The 17,960-nt window shown below is 35.9% G+C and overlaps 1 protein-coding gene across 2 annotated transcripts in view; it reads left to right on the forward strand.

Moving 5' to 3' along the window:
- LOC128999367 (uncharacterized) overlaps positions 1 to 17,960 on the forward strand; it is a 69,989-nt gene that overhangs the window by 24,125 nt on the left and 27,904 nt on the right. For both annotated transcript variants that reach the window (XM_054425836.1, XM_054425837.1), the window contains exons 3-4: positions 7,705 to 7,759; positions 12,214 to 12,348. In XM_054425836.1, coding sequence (XP_054281811.1) covers positions 7,705 to 7,759; positions 12,214 to 12,348 — 190 coding nt within the window. The remainder of the gene's footprint in view (positions 1 to 7,704; positions 7,760 to 12,213; positions 12,349 to 17,960) is intronic.

The raw sequence follows: 17,960 nt of genomic DNA on the forward strand, positions 1-17,960 counted from the left end.
CTAATTTTCTACAGTGGTAATCTTGCTTTTACTGTTTTGTGACAAGCTGATCTGCTCTATGGATAGAGGGAAACTAGATTGAGCAAAAATAATAAGATAAAATCGAAGAGAGGATAGAGGTAGGAAACCAAATTCTGAAGCCACCCAATCGAAAACTTAGTCGGTGCCGACTGCTTAAACAGAGAGTACGATTAAAGATTTTTTAAATGTGAAGGCCCTACGCTGAGTTCTGTAAATATTTTCTTCTAGTGGTTCCAGAAAACAGGAAGGCCATTTGAGGCCGCTAAAAGTCAAAGTAAACCCGTTGAAAACACATTTTTTACGTCGCTCCTTGACAATCAATAAACTCAGGTGTGAAGAATCAGCCTGTTTACCAACATCAACACCTGAAGACGAGGAAGTGTTTGTGTTCAGACCACTTCTTACCGGTCGTAGCAACCTTCATTAATTCAGCTTCAAAGACGTCAAGTCAAAATTAGGCGGTCGGGGACATCGAAATGCCACAGGTGAAATCAGAAGACTCTTCCTCGGCCGTTTTTATAGTCATCAGTGTGACTTCGCCTTGACAAGAAAAAATACCAAGCGAGTAAATCACATTTATCAAAGTAAAATACAAGGTAAATGAAACTATATCAATGGTTTCTACACGTTAAGATTGCGTTTAAATGTGTTAATATGAGTTTTTCTGAGAGCTAATTTAAGTATTGGGTCATGTATTTAAATTAGTTTAAATAATATCTTAGTTGACCAAGAAATTTTACCACCCTCAAATATATTACTATAAAACACTTTAATGCTGTGCATATTTATTAGTACAACACATATTAAGGTCGCATCAAATATAGCATTCTACCTTGCAAAATGTGCTGACACATTTGGCAAACTACTAAGGCTTTATACATCACGACTTTACTTTCGAGCCTTATAAACACGCAATTAAGTATCCAATAGTCAATGATAATACCTACTTGCCAAAAACGTGTTGATTATTTGTTAAGTGTTACGTGAAGTCCATCCTGGAGTATTCAACACTAAGTAAGGAATTTTTTATAAGATTCGAGACATCGAGGTTCGATAATTACAACATCTGTTTGTAACCCCTACAAAACCATTAGATTTTCAACAACATTGTACTTCATTCAAAATTTTAATGGGTATACTTTTGGAAACTTGTACTTAATTATTATCTATTAACCCAAATAGTTCAAACAATTTCAAGCATATATAATTAATTATTTAAAAATGCAAATTAAAACATGTAAAGTTTTTTTAACCAACATAAAGGGAAACAACTAACTTTCCTTTAGCTGACCTTTTAGCTTCCTTTTCCATCAGCTTACCAACTTGCCAAACCAACAACACACAACAAAAACAACATAAACATCATCAACAACTGGAAAGAACGTAATAATGAATTATCAGTTGCTTAATGGGGGTGCTCTAGGACTTTGTCCTCTTTGGCCTCAGCAACAACAACAAACACGTTGAAACGCAAACTTTGAAAACTCCCTGACCCAATCATTTACGCACAACACATAAACACAAACCCTTTCCTTACCAGTAGCTGTGACAGGCCACTAATACAAATATCTGCTTTGTAATGTACTAACTACCGGTACCTGACGTAGCTCCTATCCTAGCCAAGGCTGAAGATGACGAAGTTTTAGAACAGCCTTAAAAGACTCACCACCCACCTGAAAGGTAACAACGAAGTCGCGTCAAATTTGTGACCGAATGCAATACAACTTGTTTATGGAAAATCTCGTAATTTTAATCCACATGATCACTTAACGGACAATGAATGGATCCTTGATTTCCAACTTGAAAATCTATCATTTTGCCTGATTAAAATTACTGAAACCAATAACTGAGAGTGCGACCTCTTGTAAATGAACGTGTCTAAGTTCTACGCTTTATCGCTTTTCCAGTATCGCACATTCGCTAATACGTCTCCTTGACCATTATTGGAGGCGAACCAGTTTTTCCCCTACTTAGTATGACACCGTTAAGTCTGAATCCACTTTCAAAACTTTTACTAAATTATGAGTAACATATTCATTGACATCGTCAATTCTTTCCAGCATAAATATATGACACGTGAATACAATGAGCAGATTTGCAATTCAAGAAATAATATTAATTTTGACTTTGAGAGTTATGAAGAGTAGACTATACATATTCCAAGTGGTCTACATGACCCTTGCAGAGATTTGTAAATGTACAAGGCTAAACTGAGGAGTCTGATTAAATGTTTGTAAAATACATGACCTGTCTGGTAATGTACAAGTTACTGCATTTCTTCGTCCCCTTCCCTTTCCTCCAAAGTCAAACATTGCTTGATTATAGAGATTTCCTGTTTGAGAGAGGTACATTGAGGCTGGATGCATCTAGTTGACTTCATAATACATCGTAATATCAGAAGTTTATTTTTAACATAAGTATCATGTTTGGTTTAAAATTTTACCAAAGAATGATACATTAACTGGCAATACTTAGTCAAGGTAAAATGTTGCAGAATGCCAAGTAACTAACGCGATTGACCAATCAATACAAAGAAACCTAAACGTGTAACGCAATTAACGTAATTTCTAAGGTTGACAAAGACCAAATTTGTCTCCGGGGGGTCGCTGCTCCGGGGACACCGAAACTGCCACGACGTTTTACGATCATGCTCCATACTGAAACTGCCACGCCAATTAGTGAGGATTATAAGGGTGTTTTTGAGAGGGCTAGAAACACTGAAACTGCCACGGCGGATTCCCCAGATAGACGGGGAGAAACGGGAGACTTAAAATTCCCATTTCTGTCTTAACCTTTTCATTTCTTTCACAATAATACGTTGATTGGAAAAATAAGTGATTGATTTGCCCTTTCGTATTTATATTTTAGGAGTTATTTTTATGTTTATTTAAGTTTTTAGTGTTGCGACTGTTAGAGTATTTACTTTGTAAGTATTTATTCTGTCTCTTGAGAATATATTTACTTTAACGAATAATGATTTACCACTAAGAAACAAGTTTTATGTTCACTTACCACTTATATAACACTGTATTTTATATGATCTGATCGACGCTTTTAATTACACTAGAGGTGATCAAATATTAATATAATACTGTAAAACTGTAATATTCAAAAATAGTTTTATTCGCCCAAGACGCTAGGTTGCAGAACCTACAAATGCTGTACCAACCTCCATGGTCTGCAGAGGGGCGTTCACGTGGAATCTCAGTGGAATGCCCTCCTATTAGCTTGACTCATGTAATATTTTTCAAATTCGGTATTTCTCAACAGTTTTGTGCCATCCTTCAGAGAGTTAGTAGTAAGGGTGTTGGTGTGTTAGTTATACTTAGTTGATAGTCTTTCGATGGAGAATAAGATATTTGAAACGAAGAGAAGGGGTGCGGCGTTGTTAGTAGACGGCTACCGTTTTGTTATACAAAGTGTGGTGTTAATAAGTGGTATTGCTATAGAAAAAATCGGGGAGGATGTCGAGCAAAATGCTTCACAGATTATATATAACAACGAGTAACAGTAACTGAAACGATTTTAACGCGTACCATTCTTCAGTCACGGTAGTGGGTTGAGTTTAAATAGAGACCTCTAGCTTTTGTCGATATTCTTTCTTCGATATATATTTCTTCGACTAATGGCCTATTAATATGAGGTGTCACTCGATGGGGTCACCAAAATAACCCATTTTTGGGTTTAATAACAAAATTTGAATACAACAAAAAGTTCACTTGCGTGATATAGAGACGTGTACAGAGTTTTGTTTTCTTGGCGTAACCCATTAAAAAGTTAACTGGTGATGTCCATACTTTTGCCCAGCCCTGTATATGTGAATAAACAAAATTTATAATTGAGGTATATTACTAAATAAATATGCAAAAACATACACCGAGTCTCATTTCATTATAATTAAACATGAGAAAATGGGAAGCAAATTCGTGTTGATTTCCCACCAGTTGTAACATCCGTGACAATTTTCTGTGATCATAGAAACGACCGAGATTATTACTTGCGATCACGGAAACGCCTAAAAATGGAGAATCGTCGTAAGAAACTTTAACGAACATCCGTGATCGTATGTTGCGATCGTGGCCAAATCCGTGATAATTTCTCGCCTCAAACATGATCAAACACAGAAATAACTGTGATGGTAAACTACGACAGCAATGATGATGACCGGTGATGATTTCACAATTGCGGCAACATTCGCACTCATCTCCAGCGATTATTTTAACACCCGTAACTATTTTTCGCGATCGACGAAAAATTAATGATCATCTTGCACTTGCGGCTTAGTGATCTATCGATATTGCGCCAATATTCGTGGTCATTTCTACAGTAGTTTCTCGCAATGGCGTTTTTCGATTACGCAAAACGTGTAAACTCTGTGTTCTCGGGTGGATTTTACGGAAAATATTTGACCATTTTTATTTCCCGGTTTCTTACTAAATTAAATTACAACTCATGGACTTTTTCCTGATAGTTAAAATTCACGTGCTATTCCCGGTTTCTAGGTTGGCAGAATTAGGTGACCCTGAATTATCACTACAAGTAGCCTATCAACCGTATCTAAAATGTATACTTATCAATTATGAAGTTTTTATCTGGTATTATTAATGTATACCTGCACATTATTCGCCTTATGTATACAAGTATAATTGTATCTGTATATTTCTTGGCCTAGTCTTGTATTTTATTTGTATTTCGTACTAAACAAAATCTGGACAGACTCGAACTCAATTCTGTGTATTCTAGTCATCACAAAGGATCTCATACTTCGACGCCAATTCCTAAGACAATTGGAACGCAGTGCGCTCAGTATTTCCAACTCATTGCTGAAAAGCATGTTTTCATGGTATTCCCAGCTCATTTCTAAATATATTACCTCCACCGCAGCCCCAGCAAACCTGCACACTAAGTGAATTTCAATTTGTTTGATTGGATTCTTACTAAAATTTTCCATATATGTTCAATATATTTATCACAATTGTGTTTTATTTATACTTCCGACACGTATCCTGTTGTGCTATTATTTGCATTGGATTATGTTTCTTCTTGTGCAATTTTGACGATGCCTACCTACACCTTGGTATATTTATAAACTTAAAACTTCAAATCTAATGATAAAATATGTGTTTATCGAGTTCTTTAACGCCAGTAATTCACTATAACGGGTTAAGAGCATTCATATAATACATTTAGTAAGAAACATTTTACATTCCATTGCAATTTTAATCCTTTATAACATATTATTTAATTATTTCTGACTTCATCGGTAGTTAAATGACTTTTTCTATTGATACGTGATTTAAATAAGTACAAAGTTAGTATGGCCTCTTTTAAGTAGCGACATGAAAAGCATTTAACTAAGTTATGAGCAACGTAAAGTGTTGTGTTTCAAAATCGTCACTGTGATGAGTGAGGGTTATTCTCATTCCCGTTTCTCCCTGCACGTTGCCAAACCAACCTCCCCTTCCTGAGGAATCCGCCGTGGCAGTTTCAGTGTTTCTAGCATTCTCAAAAACACCCTTATAATCCTCACTAATTGGCGTGGCAGTTTCGGTATGGATTATGATCATAAAACGTCGTGGCAGTTTCGGTACAGCCGCTGCTCCGACGGCACGCGAGCTCCAAATTTGAACCACTTTCCCTTTCGCCATCAGCCAAGCTTTTGTCCCCCCCTCGCACCTACCACGCCCTTCAAAGTGTCGTTTTAACAACGTATTTAAATGCATTAATATTAAACTGTCATCGATTATTCCGAGCGTGGCATAACTGTGCGTTATGTAAATCGTATTGGTGTACCGCAGAGAAGTGGTTTGGGCCCTGAATGTTTTGTAGGTTAAGTTGATTTATAAATAGACATTATAAATATATGCTTTAAGAAACATGTTGGCCTTATTCAGGAACAAGACAACAAGATCGTGCCACAAATCCTACACTCATCTCCATTCATACTTGGCTTAAAATACCTACCTACGTACGATCACCATTTCAATTAAAGTATGAAGTATTAGGTATGAATATTAATAGTTGTATTTTATATACTGCCGTGCATTGACATTTTAGACTCTAAATTGACATCAAAAACTCTAGTACACATCATATCTACATAGATCAGGTACAGCCAGTTTTCAATCGAATAATACACATTCCCAAAGACTTTGGTGCGATTCAATATTTTTCTAGTTATTCTAAATATGATGATCGATGAATTGAAATAACAAATTCCATTACTTATATTCAAAAAGTTACTCATATTCTATTAGTGTCTCAATTGTATTACGTGTTTTTTTTTATCAGGAAATTGAATACTTAGTTGATTTGGGAATGGAATTGATGTTTAAAGACGCCATATATATATAGTCAAATATGTTTCATAAATGTGTATTTTGCTTAGCATAAACTAAAATCCTATTTCAGTAACTAAGTCACACTAAAGCTCGGTCTATACATACAAATTTATCGTAAGTCTTGCATGGTCATGTTAGATTTTACAAAGAAAAAACCTGCGCACTCTCTATCCAACACCAAAAGTTTTAAACCCTCAAAATGACGTATAAAAGCATAGGTTTTGTACCCAATAAAATGGACTATAAACTAACTGTATTGACTGAAACTTAAGACAGTTTAAGATTGTAGTTAACTCTTTCACATTTTCAAATACTTACACTACAAACTTAACTTAAACATACACGTACATTCTTAGAACAAATTCGTCCCCATAGTTTTGCATCCGGGCAGCAGCACACTGACCCAATTTTCACGACCTTGCACCACCCACCGATAGTCCAAAAAGTCCGATCAGGCGTCAAGGATATCAACTCCATATCTTGATTCACCGTCTGCAAAACGGCAACAATGAAATCAGCTGACTAACTGTAACTTGTACCAGCTGATTGTGGTTGAACAGCTGACTAAATGTGAAGGTCCGAGTGATTCACCTAGTGACCGCTACGGTTAGCATTGACTTTGTTTTATGAGGGCGGTGTTTAATTATAGCTGATTGTCGGCTATTATCGAACCAGTATTACTAACCTTACATGTGATTCAGTATTTATTGGATGAAATGCGTTTACTTAATGGTCATGTTTGTTACATTTCCATAGTAGGTCATTTTTTGTTTGTCCCCTAAGCTGTAGAATATTATCTGTCAGCAATATAATTTGTCTAGCCTTTCAGACCTACGCTTTCTAGTTCTAGTTCTAGGGTGAGTTTTGAACTAGAGAGGTACGGATAATCAAGTGCGGGACTTTGGTCTCGACAGCTAAGGTTCAAATCCATACAATCGCCAATGACTATTAACTATGTGATGACGTCACGAGCTTAAGCTTAGAGCAAATTGTAGGTTCAACCAACCTATAGCTATTGGTCCACATGTTAAGAACACTCTCCACATAAATATAAACGTAAGAGAAACTTAAATAGTGCCTTAAGTAACAATTCTATTCTTTCAAGAGAATTCACGAAACCATAAATTTAAGAAAATGAACTTACTGAGTTTCACAAGCCATATTGCATAGTTTCAATAGCACCTTATAGAACCTTATGCCATATTGCATAGTTTCAATAGCAATAAGTTTCAATGGCATATTGCATAAATGTATAGACCATCATGTAAACTAGGTTTTCATTAAAACCCTGATTTCAATAGTAAAGTTATACTATAACTATAATTCAATAATTTTGTTTCAGGTGATCCCCACGATTTTGGGGGTTCTGCTATCCGCCGTCTTGCTCCAAACTGCAGGTAAGAAACTCAGCAAGTAATATCAAATATCTAGTTAACTAATACTATCTTTGTTGCAATCCAGCAACACTGTACATGTGCACTGGGCACATTTGTACCCAGTCGGTACTTGGCCTCATTAACACAGCGCTTCCATCTGTTTTTGTCCGCAGCGTCTTCTTCTTGAATTTCCAAAAGTCTCATGTCTTGCTGAGCCTGATTCCACGATCTAGTTATTAGTCTTCCCGCGGGCTTCTTCCAGGGACCCAGGGGAAGACTAACCTAAAACCCGTTCCCTTCAGGATGTTTTTAGGTGATTGATTCTTCTTATTTTATTAGTACATGTCCATTCCATCTAAGTCTCCTGCTTCTTATCGTCCCCCCAATGTCCACTTCTTTATACAATCAGGCCATAACTGGGAAAATAGATTCTTTTCTTATTGATAGCAACTACTGGTGGTAATGTTTTGATACTCCACAAAAAACTGGGACCTATTTCAAGACCAATATGGCTTTTCGAACTATGTAGATCTGCAACAACTTTGAAAGGCCTACAAAGTCTGTAGAAGGAGCGTCTGAAGCAGGTCAAGAGTAAAGGCCAAGCTCCACCCACATATGACATGCACTGGACTTTACAAACGGCGAGCTGTTGTTAATTAGGCTACTGACGAAGTAATTAACTACATCAACCTTGACACCCGTGATTGCAAGATTGGTAAATCCTTACTTAGAAGTGACTGATTAAATTTTGCAATGGAAATTGACTTTGGGCCACATTAGAAAGTGTTTTGCATTCGATGGTGGTAGATTTGGTTGGAAGTTCTTTAGAGAACCATGATCGAAGTAGGATTTGATTTTTGAAATTTAAACACGAAAATGATATCTGTGGGTTTCTGATAACACATAGAGACGTAAAAGTATTCTTTCTCACCTCAGTAACAGGTTATGAATTCTTCAAGTTTTATCTTCTACGAAAGAATCTATGATAAGTCAGATAATACTTCAGCGTATAAAAAGTTTTTTTTTCCAAATTAAAGATCGTTCTTAGATATAAATTCCTCGTGAGTTTTTCATCAAAATAATCTTAATTTCAACGCTATGACTTTTAAAACTTGACGAAAACAAAGTTCCATAAAATATCTTAGATGTTATGTACATTCTGCATGCGGTGTTCAATCTTAAAATAAACGGTATCAGCATTCTGACACATACTTTCTCCCATAAGTTTGTCAACAACCCCATGTGTAAGCGGTGACAGTAAATATACGGAAATGGGATTTGTATAATTTTCTACAGAATTTAAAGGACTATAACATACTAAATTTTTATCAAAATAGTTTGAGCCAATTTTGGGAAAATCTGATTTTCCGTTATTTTATGGGGGTTTTGTGGGAAAATAACATAATTTACAATAACTTTTGAACCGTAATTTTTACAGAAATGGGATCTGTTCGGACGAAAATAAAATTGTGTCCGTTCCGTACACGCACTAGTTTTAGATTATAGGATTTAAATTTACTTCTCAAGTTAACATTATCGGCTCCATTTTCTCCTTTTTATAAAAATATGTCATAACTTTATATATTTCCTATCGAGCTTAATCTAGTTTAATTTAATAAAGGCCGCTTTTCATAGCACTGAGATGATTGACGTTTAAGATTTCTTCCTCGATTGAAAAACCTGAACGACATTATCATTATTGCGGTCATCAGTGATGAAACGTTTCTTCCAAGGTCGCACTTAAAAGTATATCTACAGTTATTCCAGAAAGCACATTCCTTCACAAGGTCGTGTTAGAAATATAAACTTATATAAAACCTAATCCTAACAGGAATGTAAGCTTAACTGTTTGATTGTGAAATATAAATTCTTTCGAAGGCAATTCCCAAGGCATGCATATTCACAATATTTCTAACTTTCTTGAGGATGTTTGTTTGGGTGAATTTTATAGAAACTCACTCCGGCTCCCTTTATCTCAGCTTTCTTTGAATCCACTTGATACAGCAAATTGTGTCAATTGAAGGTAAGTGCAAACTGCCCCAAGACTTTAAACATCAATCAATTGTCTCAATTAGGTTTTGCTCTTTTAACGATGGAGGAGTGTGATGAAGCAAATCTCCTCCACCGGCACCACCAGAACCGAATAAACTGACTCTAGTTAACTGCATCTGGGGTTTTCCCAAAATTGATACATCAAGTTGATCTTCTTTGTCTTTATTGTTGATAAGTGAGCGGACTTATCTACGATGTGGATGAGTGTCCCTAGAAATGGCTTGACTCGTTCACTGCTGTTTGCACAAAACTTTAGATTCCAGAACTTATCCAGACGGTTTACTATAATTCAATAAACTCAATCCAATTCGCTGAATCTACGATTTACTTAACACCACTCGATAGTTTCAATCTTGTCTGATGATAAGTGCGAACTACTGCGGAGGAGTGGCTCCACGTAACCTTGCGGTACTCCATAAGCGTCTGACGCAACTCGCTCCACTCCGCTCCAGCTACGGGTCGGCCCGCGTGTTTACGGCGTTTATCAGTCCAGATGGACAGACAGAATACATTATTTGCAGAACCAGTTCTATTCTTGCGCAAGTTTGGCTCTTGTGTGATCTCGCGCGTGGGTATCCAGTCCAGCCAATGACTTTGTTGTTCACCCATTGATCTAGATTGATGAAGAAAATATTCGCTACAGTTGATACAAGCTTTCAACGCGATGTATATAAAGCACCATGTAATTGTTTGATCATTTTGTACCTTTTCATTTCCTAATTAGAGTGGTTAATGTGAACTATACTATTATCCTACCACGTTGGACATTCATTGATGGACTTTTCTGAACTTCAAACTTGTTATACCCAATGGAACTAGGCAGTGTGATCAGATGTATTTCTATAAAAAAACCTGGAGAGTGAGACGCTTTCGTCGACTCTAAAGTTAAGATCTGAAACCAATATTAGATCGTATTTGCATACTTATTAATGATACTAAACTCAAAACCAAACATTCCTGAATGTTGCGGAATGCCATGGATACCGATTGGGTTTGGAGGTTTATGTAGAATTTGTGATATAATTTTAATTAAATTGAATTTCAAAAGTACAATGGTTACACTCCAATAAGCTACGGTTTACCGCAAGATTACATCAAGAGATCCTATATAATATCAATCTGAAGCACATTGGCCACAATCTAGATATAAACCAATTCAAACATTATTTCTTAGCTGTAATGAATTTCCTTTATTTCATAACTAAGGTACTTAAAATTAAGTTCAACTTAAAAACTTTTAATCAGTTGTTATGAGTACAGTGTTTAAATTCAATTTCCTATGCAAAGACTTTACAATTATTTGTCAAACTTAAGAGAGAATTATCTATTTTTTATTTTAATTGGATTTCATGAGTCATATTCTCCAACACTTTATTTTTCGATTGGTTTTGGAATGCTCTATACATTTGAGAATCAGTGAAAATGTTTTTTAAAATTTTTTTGGGCAATAACATATTAAGTAAGTTGCGTCAGGGTATGGTGTACCTCAGGGTTACACTTTGGGACCACTCCTTCGCATATAACAGTGTAATCTCCTCCACTTATTGGCGACATTGACTCCTAATTCACCTGTCGGGCTTCCCGTCAATTAGATGGGTCACTTGTAGCTTTCACTTTCCTCGAAGTCAAGACGTAACTGTCAACTTTACTAACGATGGAGACAAGAATCAAACTTCACCGATCGCCAAAAATGTTGATGTTAGATATTTCAATGACAGAATGTTTGATATACTAATATAGTGATTAGGCCTATTAAGAACTGAGCCTACTTAAAACTCTTGATGGATTTAATATATGAAATATTTTTGTTGCTTGTTTAATTATTTTCTTTTTTCTTTTCGCTCTTAAACAAGCACTTTCCATTGCATCTTTCATCTATTGTTGTAAAAATTTTCTTCCATTTACTTTATACTCTTTTTGATTCTACCTTCTACCTAAATCTTTCTCCGTTTCTTTTTAATCTTCTCTTAATTCTCTTTCTCCTTATCCTCCTTTTTTCACTATTCATCATCGCATTGACTTCCTTATACTTTTGAACTTCATTTATTTTAATCACCGTTAATTTTCTCTGTTTTCCATAACTCCCCCCCCCTCACCCACCACTTCTTTAACATTTTCCTCTTTTTGACTTCTCGTACATTTATAAACTACCTATCGTATTTTCAGTCATCTGTTGTTCATTTACCCCGATTCCTTAATTTTCTCTCCCACCGTCTTGTTTTTCTCTTTAATTTTTCTTTGTTATTTCCCCTCTTCCATTTATTTTTCCTTGCTATCCTTTCTCAACCTTACTTCTTCAATTTGCTGTTGTTCTTACCCCCGCTATCCTCTAATTTGTTACCCCATAACCCACTTATCTTTTCCACTTCATTCCTTCTCTTCTTGACTTGTTCTACATTTCTAACTCATCCTTGATGTACCAGGAGCGGACTGTCCAGGGGAGAGCCCCACCAAACATCTAGTCTGCTACGTGGACGCTATTCCTGATGACTTCGACCCTTGTCTCTGCACCCATCTTGTGATCAACACCCCCTTGGACAAACTATCGCCCCAACATGGTGAGTACAATGCATTTACTAAAAATAGTGTTGAAGTATGCAAGATAATTTGGTTTAGTATAAAATTCTTTGATGTTTATGATGTATATGATTTCAAATACAGTTGTGCTCCCTTGAACCTTTTTATCTTTTCAGTTTGTGTTTGAGACTTTCATTATTAGGTTGATTCTACTAACTAACTAAACTACTAAGACGCCCCTGGAACACTAGTCTGGAACTGTTCATTTCAGAATAGCTTCTTCGTTGATTATCAATTCTAGTAAACCCTATCAGTTTTAACCCCAAAGAACAAATGGCATCAACTACTCAGAATATTTATTTCATTCAACAATTTGTTTGCATTCAAGTCGGTGACGTCATGTTTAGAACAGTCTTATTATTTTAGTAATCGTAAATACATTAGCATTAGCAAGAAGCCAAGCCAGGCTCCTCGCATGAGTCCATCTCTACCGACAGCCGCCTCGCGTTGTATTCAGAGCATCTGCACTATCTGCAGGTATTACACAACAAAGACTTTTATACAAGAAACTTGCAGATTATTCGCGAACGCCCATTGTCGGATAATAGAACGATTAAGATACGGAACCGATAATTCAAGACGGGGCGGAGCGGAGGCGAGGCCATGACACCGATATCTGGGGCTATTTGGCCCATGTCACCGCGGCGGGAAATTTATCTCGTGAGTGTCAGTGGTTGGCAGGACTTATTGCCATGTCAGTGTCCATTGTTGGCAACGATAGCCCAGTGGCCTCTGACCCGGTAAGTATCGATATTTCGAGATTTCGCTATCGGGTCGGAGTTGGGGCACAAAATTCTACTACATCGATCAAAATGATTATACGAGTGCATTAGACGTCATTAGATAAATGGTTCCAATTTATTTGAACTTTATACTGTAATAGCTTAATCGGAATATTTTTGGGTTACGAATTGGATGATCTTATAGTGAGTCTGTGACTTGTTCTAAGTCAGCGATATCTTTGGTTCGCTTCCTGATACCGCCAATAGCATCCTACAGTTCATTCTTTTACTTTGAAAGCAGCTCGTCCCTTGATTTGCTGGATACGTTTCTCGCAAATGCCCGAGACCTAGTGATAATCAGGAGGGGAAGGCAGAGACTAAAAAGTCTTTTGAAAAGGACACAAATAACTAAACAAGACTTTTCTCTTCCATTTCGTGACTGATAATTGCATATAAACCACGTTCATTTACCGGTAGGCCCTACCTTAGTTTGAACTGATTGGAACGCATTGTATTCTCTGAATGAAACCAGTTAAACCCACCTTTACAACGAAAGCCTTTTGTCAGTGAGCCTTGCACAATAGTTTATACTATTTATGTTATGTTCCGGTCACCACGGCCGGCTTATTTTATTACTTAGCCAAAGGTTAGCCACGCCCTGTCTTTTGTATGGAAGATAACGTCGAGAATGTACCATGCGACCCGTGGTATACTGATTATGTATATCATGGTTTCAGTTGGGAAATCGTGATATAGTTAGGTCTCAACACCATTCCATTTCCATTTTGTAGTGTTAGTATTGAAACCGTCAGGAGATGTGTAAGATACAATTTTATCAAAATCCACGATGAAGATCAAGGCCAGAACATCTAAATTTTGAAACCTGTTAAAACCTCTAAATATATATAAACTTTTTTTCAAGTTTTTATACAACTAATTAACATATTCAGTATTGCCTTCAGAATTGATTTATGAAAAATGAAATAGGTTTAAATACCTTACGTCGTCAATCCTTACTGTAGTCTCAGGCTTACTGTGACTACAGTAAGGATTGGCGACGTAAGGTATGTAAACCTATTTCATTTGTAACAAATGAACGACTCCGTAAGCCAATGTACCTTCGATACCATTGTTTAGTAATATCATTGTATATTACTACTCACTGGTATTAAACTCAACGGTAATTTTACCTCGTTCTTTGGAGACTCCAATGGAAAGCTACTATGAATGGTCTTAAACTTACTTGTCACTACAACACACAAAGTGGCACCTTCTACTCTTTGAATTTCAGGATTCTGCTTTTATTACCCCCAGAAATTTTACTATATTTTTCTCCAAAAATGATAAAGTGATGCTGACTAAGTCATGTCAGCACTCCCAAAATATTGCAATTTACAGCAAATAAATCCCAATCAACGACACAGATCTAGCAGAATTCCACAACAAAGACAATACCTACTTCAAGATCATATTTCAATTTAATATTCTCCTCTCGCTGCAATCTCAATGGGGAAAGTGAAAAGGTAATTTGGTAACGCAATGTATTCTGCCCACTTGTCTGAGGGCAGGTGACAAAACGAATTAATGTCGGGTTATGTTGATTCGCGCCGTTCTGTTGCACAACCTGGCTAATGAACAATCAGCTGATGCATTACTTTGAGGTTATGTGAGGTTAGGTTTGATTATCTGATAGTGCTAATTATTGGGTCATTGAGCTATCGTATTTGAAAGCAGCAGTTGTTTAAAGAAAGGTCCGTGCTGTCAGCTATTTTGGCGAAGAGTTGTTTGAAATTGTTATTTGTGCCATATTTTAAAATAAGACAGTAATGTTGTAAAATTGTTTTTTTTTTAAGAATTCCACTCGCCTTCATGCGAAGAAATCCTATAGGAGAACATTTTCTTTGTAAAGTTTCTTTTATAATCCAGTAAAAGGATATTACACATTTTTTTTTATATACACGTACCTACCTTAGGTACCTGACATTATTTTCCCTGGCAGAAGAGGATAGTCCTAAAACAGCCACAGTTGGTTTCAGTTTAATCCTCATATGTTTCAGCCCTCTGGAACTTCCCGATCACGTGACGTCACGATGCTAAAACAAAATTGGATAAAGGGATTTAGTGTGTGAAAATGTATTAGCGAAAGGTACTACAACATAAATACGGGTATTTCGCTTCAAAAATACTTGCTATAGAGTTACAAATTCACATATTTATCTTAGGTTGCCAAACAATTTTTTAAAGAATCAAAACACTTGCTTACCTAATCAGGCCAACTTAGCACTTTACAATGCAGTACGAAAGAAAAGAACATTCGGCTGAATACCATTGAGCACAAACTACGCAGAGTGTATATAATTGAGCATTGTATTGGGATGAATGGAATATGCGAATTACATACCGGTAGCAAAATATTATATTTACTGAATTTATCCAATTAATATTATGGATTTAACTCTCCTTCATTTATTGATTGCTAGTTACCTTTGCACTTTTCCAAGTTCTACAACCACATTTGAGCTAAACACCCGTAAATTGCAATTATAAAACCCTTAAGAGTCTTAAAAACCCAATTTTAAAAGCCCAGTTACAGATCATGGCCTGTTAAGTCCTTTACATAAAGATGAAAGTTCAGCTTATAGCAGGACAATGGCAGTGGGTAGAAGTGCCGAGATAGCTTGTCCGATAAGTTATTGACAATACAACCTACATGTTACTGGCGCCTCTGATTCAGATTCTTCATTGAGACTTACGATTATATAAGAGGGGCTTAAAACGCGCAGCTTTTAGATTGCATAATATTTCCACTGCAATTCTATCAATATATATTATATTTTTGTTATATATCAACGTAAATATTTGTTATAATCACTTTTTAAAATACCATGACGTACAGTACGTTGACATATTTTTTTAACGGAAATTTGTTTTGGTTTCCAAATTATATACTCGTACTTAAAATCATAGCTAAAAGATTGTTTATTGTCCTTATAAGAGGCATTAGGTATGGAAAATTGACAAACACCTTCAAGGGAAATCAGTATAAATCTTTCAAATATTGTTAATATACGGGAATAGAGCCTGTCTCCCTCAAAGCATCCGAGTCCATAAAAACTAAGTTATTGTTACACCAAATTTAGTTTTAGTTCAATATCATAAAGTTTTTCTCGAAACGGACTTAATTATCTCCCGCGTTTATGCAATATTTCAGCAACATCTTTTAGATTTGTGGACAATTACATTTAATTCTTCGACGTCCATAAAGAACTTCCGATGGTAATAGGAAACCCCGTATTTTTACGAATTTGACCTTTATTAAACTCTTCTGCGAGAGGTTGTATATTTTCAATATCTTGAGTCAATTTACTACCTTGATTATAGTTCTTTGGTATTCTTAGATTATCTAGACAGTCCCTTGAATAGCACACACGATATAACATTCACGTTTTCTGGAACTAACAAAGACTCAGAAACATCATAACTATATGCTACCCCAGGAAGGTACAAACATTGAAGAAGCCTGTAAAGACATATATTATACATTATACTTATATTTTACATATCAAAGGACATTTCTTGGCCAATTTTACAAACTGAACATATTTACCAAATTTATCGTGGATGGCATAAGTAGGCATCACTTGTGCAATCTAATTCAAACATATGAAACCCTTAGAAAGTGTTTGTCAATTCTGATCATTTAACATTGAACAAGGATACGTTGGGACATATGGACCTTGTGTAACATCAGATTATAAAATAAAGATGGCTACCATAACTAGATCTAAATTATAACAAGATAGTAAAACATAGTCGGTATATTAACTACAACAGTAGCATTAACAACAACGCTAAAGAGGCTCATATAAATATATAGCCAAATGTATGATATTTGCTAAATACTTTATTTCACCACATAACACATTGCTTAACATTTGTAACTTCTCCTTTGATAATGTCACAACCAGACACTTCTGAGGTAGTTTTCGCTGTAACACACATAGAATGGACGCTGACAAAGCCAAATGTGGTCTTTTGTAGTGAGGTTGCGGACATGATATCAAAATGATTGATCACATTACTTTTTGTTGTGTAGGTCAACGTGCGCAATAAAGTAAAGATGACAGCATGTCTTAAAGCTTACTTGTGGTTGGTTACCGATTGAAGTATTAATGTAAGATTTTGTAAATTGATGGTCTATAGAACAGGTGGTGATAGGGCATGTCCATAAAATCTTTAAACGTTTTGAATGTTCAAATTTGTATATAAGTGTTCTTTATGCATGTGCGTGGCTTATTAAACAATTGTGAATCTGTGAGGAGAATGTTTTCACGTCGCTGTAGAGACATAATGTTGGATTTATATAACCCGAAATGTATGTGTAGCCAATATACATACTAGAAAAGGCTTTGCTTGGACTGAAGGTGAATGAGATAGTAAGTGCGAGTAAAGGGTTTGGTCTCTAGTAATCTCCAAATGAGATAGTAGCTATTTGATGGTTCGAAGCTGGGCCCCCACCGTCCTTGATCTTTGATAAATTACCTAGACTAAAGAAATTGATGATTTTCGTAACCAACAAAGGCTTCATAACACTCTATTACTTATTAATCATTGTTCTTTAGCTTAAAATACTCACCTATATAGGTGGTGTGTCTGTTTCAAAAGGAATGATAACTATACGAATAGTAATCAACGGTAAAAATGATAGATTATTTGACTACTTATTAGCGTCTTTATTATGTTATCTTCGACACGGAATTTGAAAAATAATCAATCGAAAATTGAAACAATACTAAACGTAACCTTTACACTGTTCCCTTGAAGAGCACGGGACACTAAGAATACATATTAGCTTGCTTCTTTGCGTATTT

Source organism: Macrosteles quadrilineatus, unplaced genomic scaffold (assembly GCF_028750875.1).
Source record: "Macrosteles quadrilineatus isolate MER2022 unplaced genomic scaffold, UCM_ALF_1.0 Scaffold_8__2_contigs__length_117827958, whole genome shotgun sequence".
NCBI classification, from domain to species: domain Eukaryota; kingdom Metazoa; phylum Arthropoda; class Insecta; order Hemiptera; family Cicadellidae; genus Macrosteles; species Macrosteles quadrilineatus.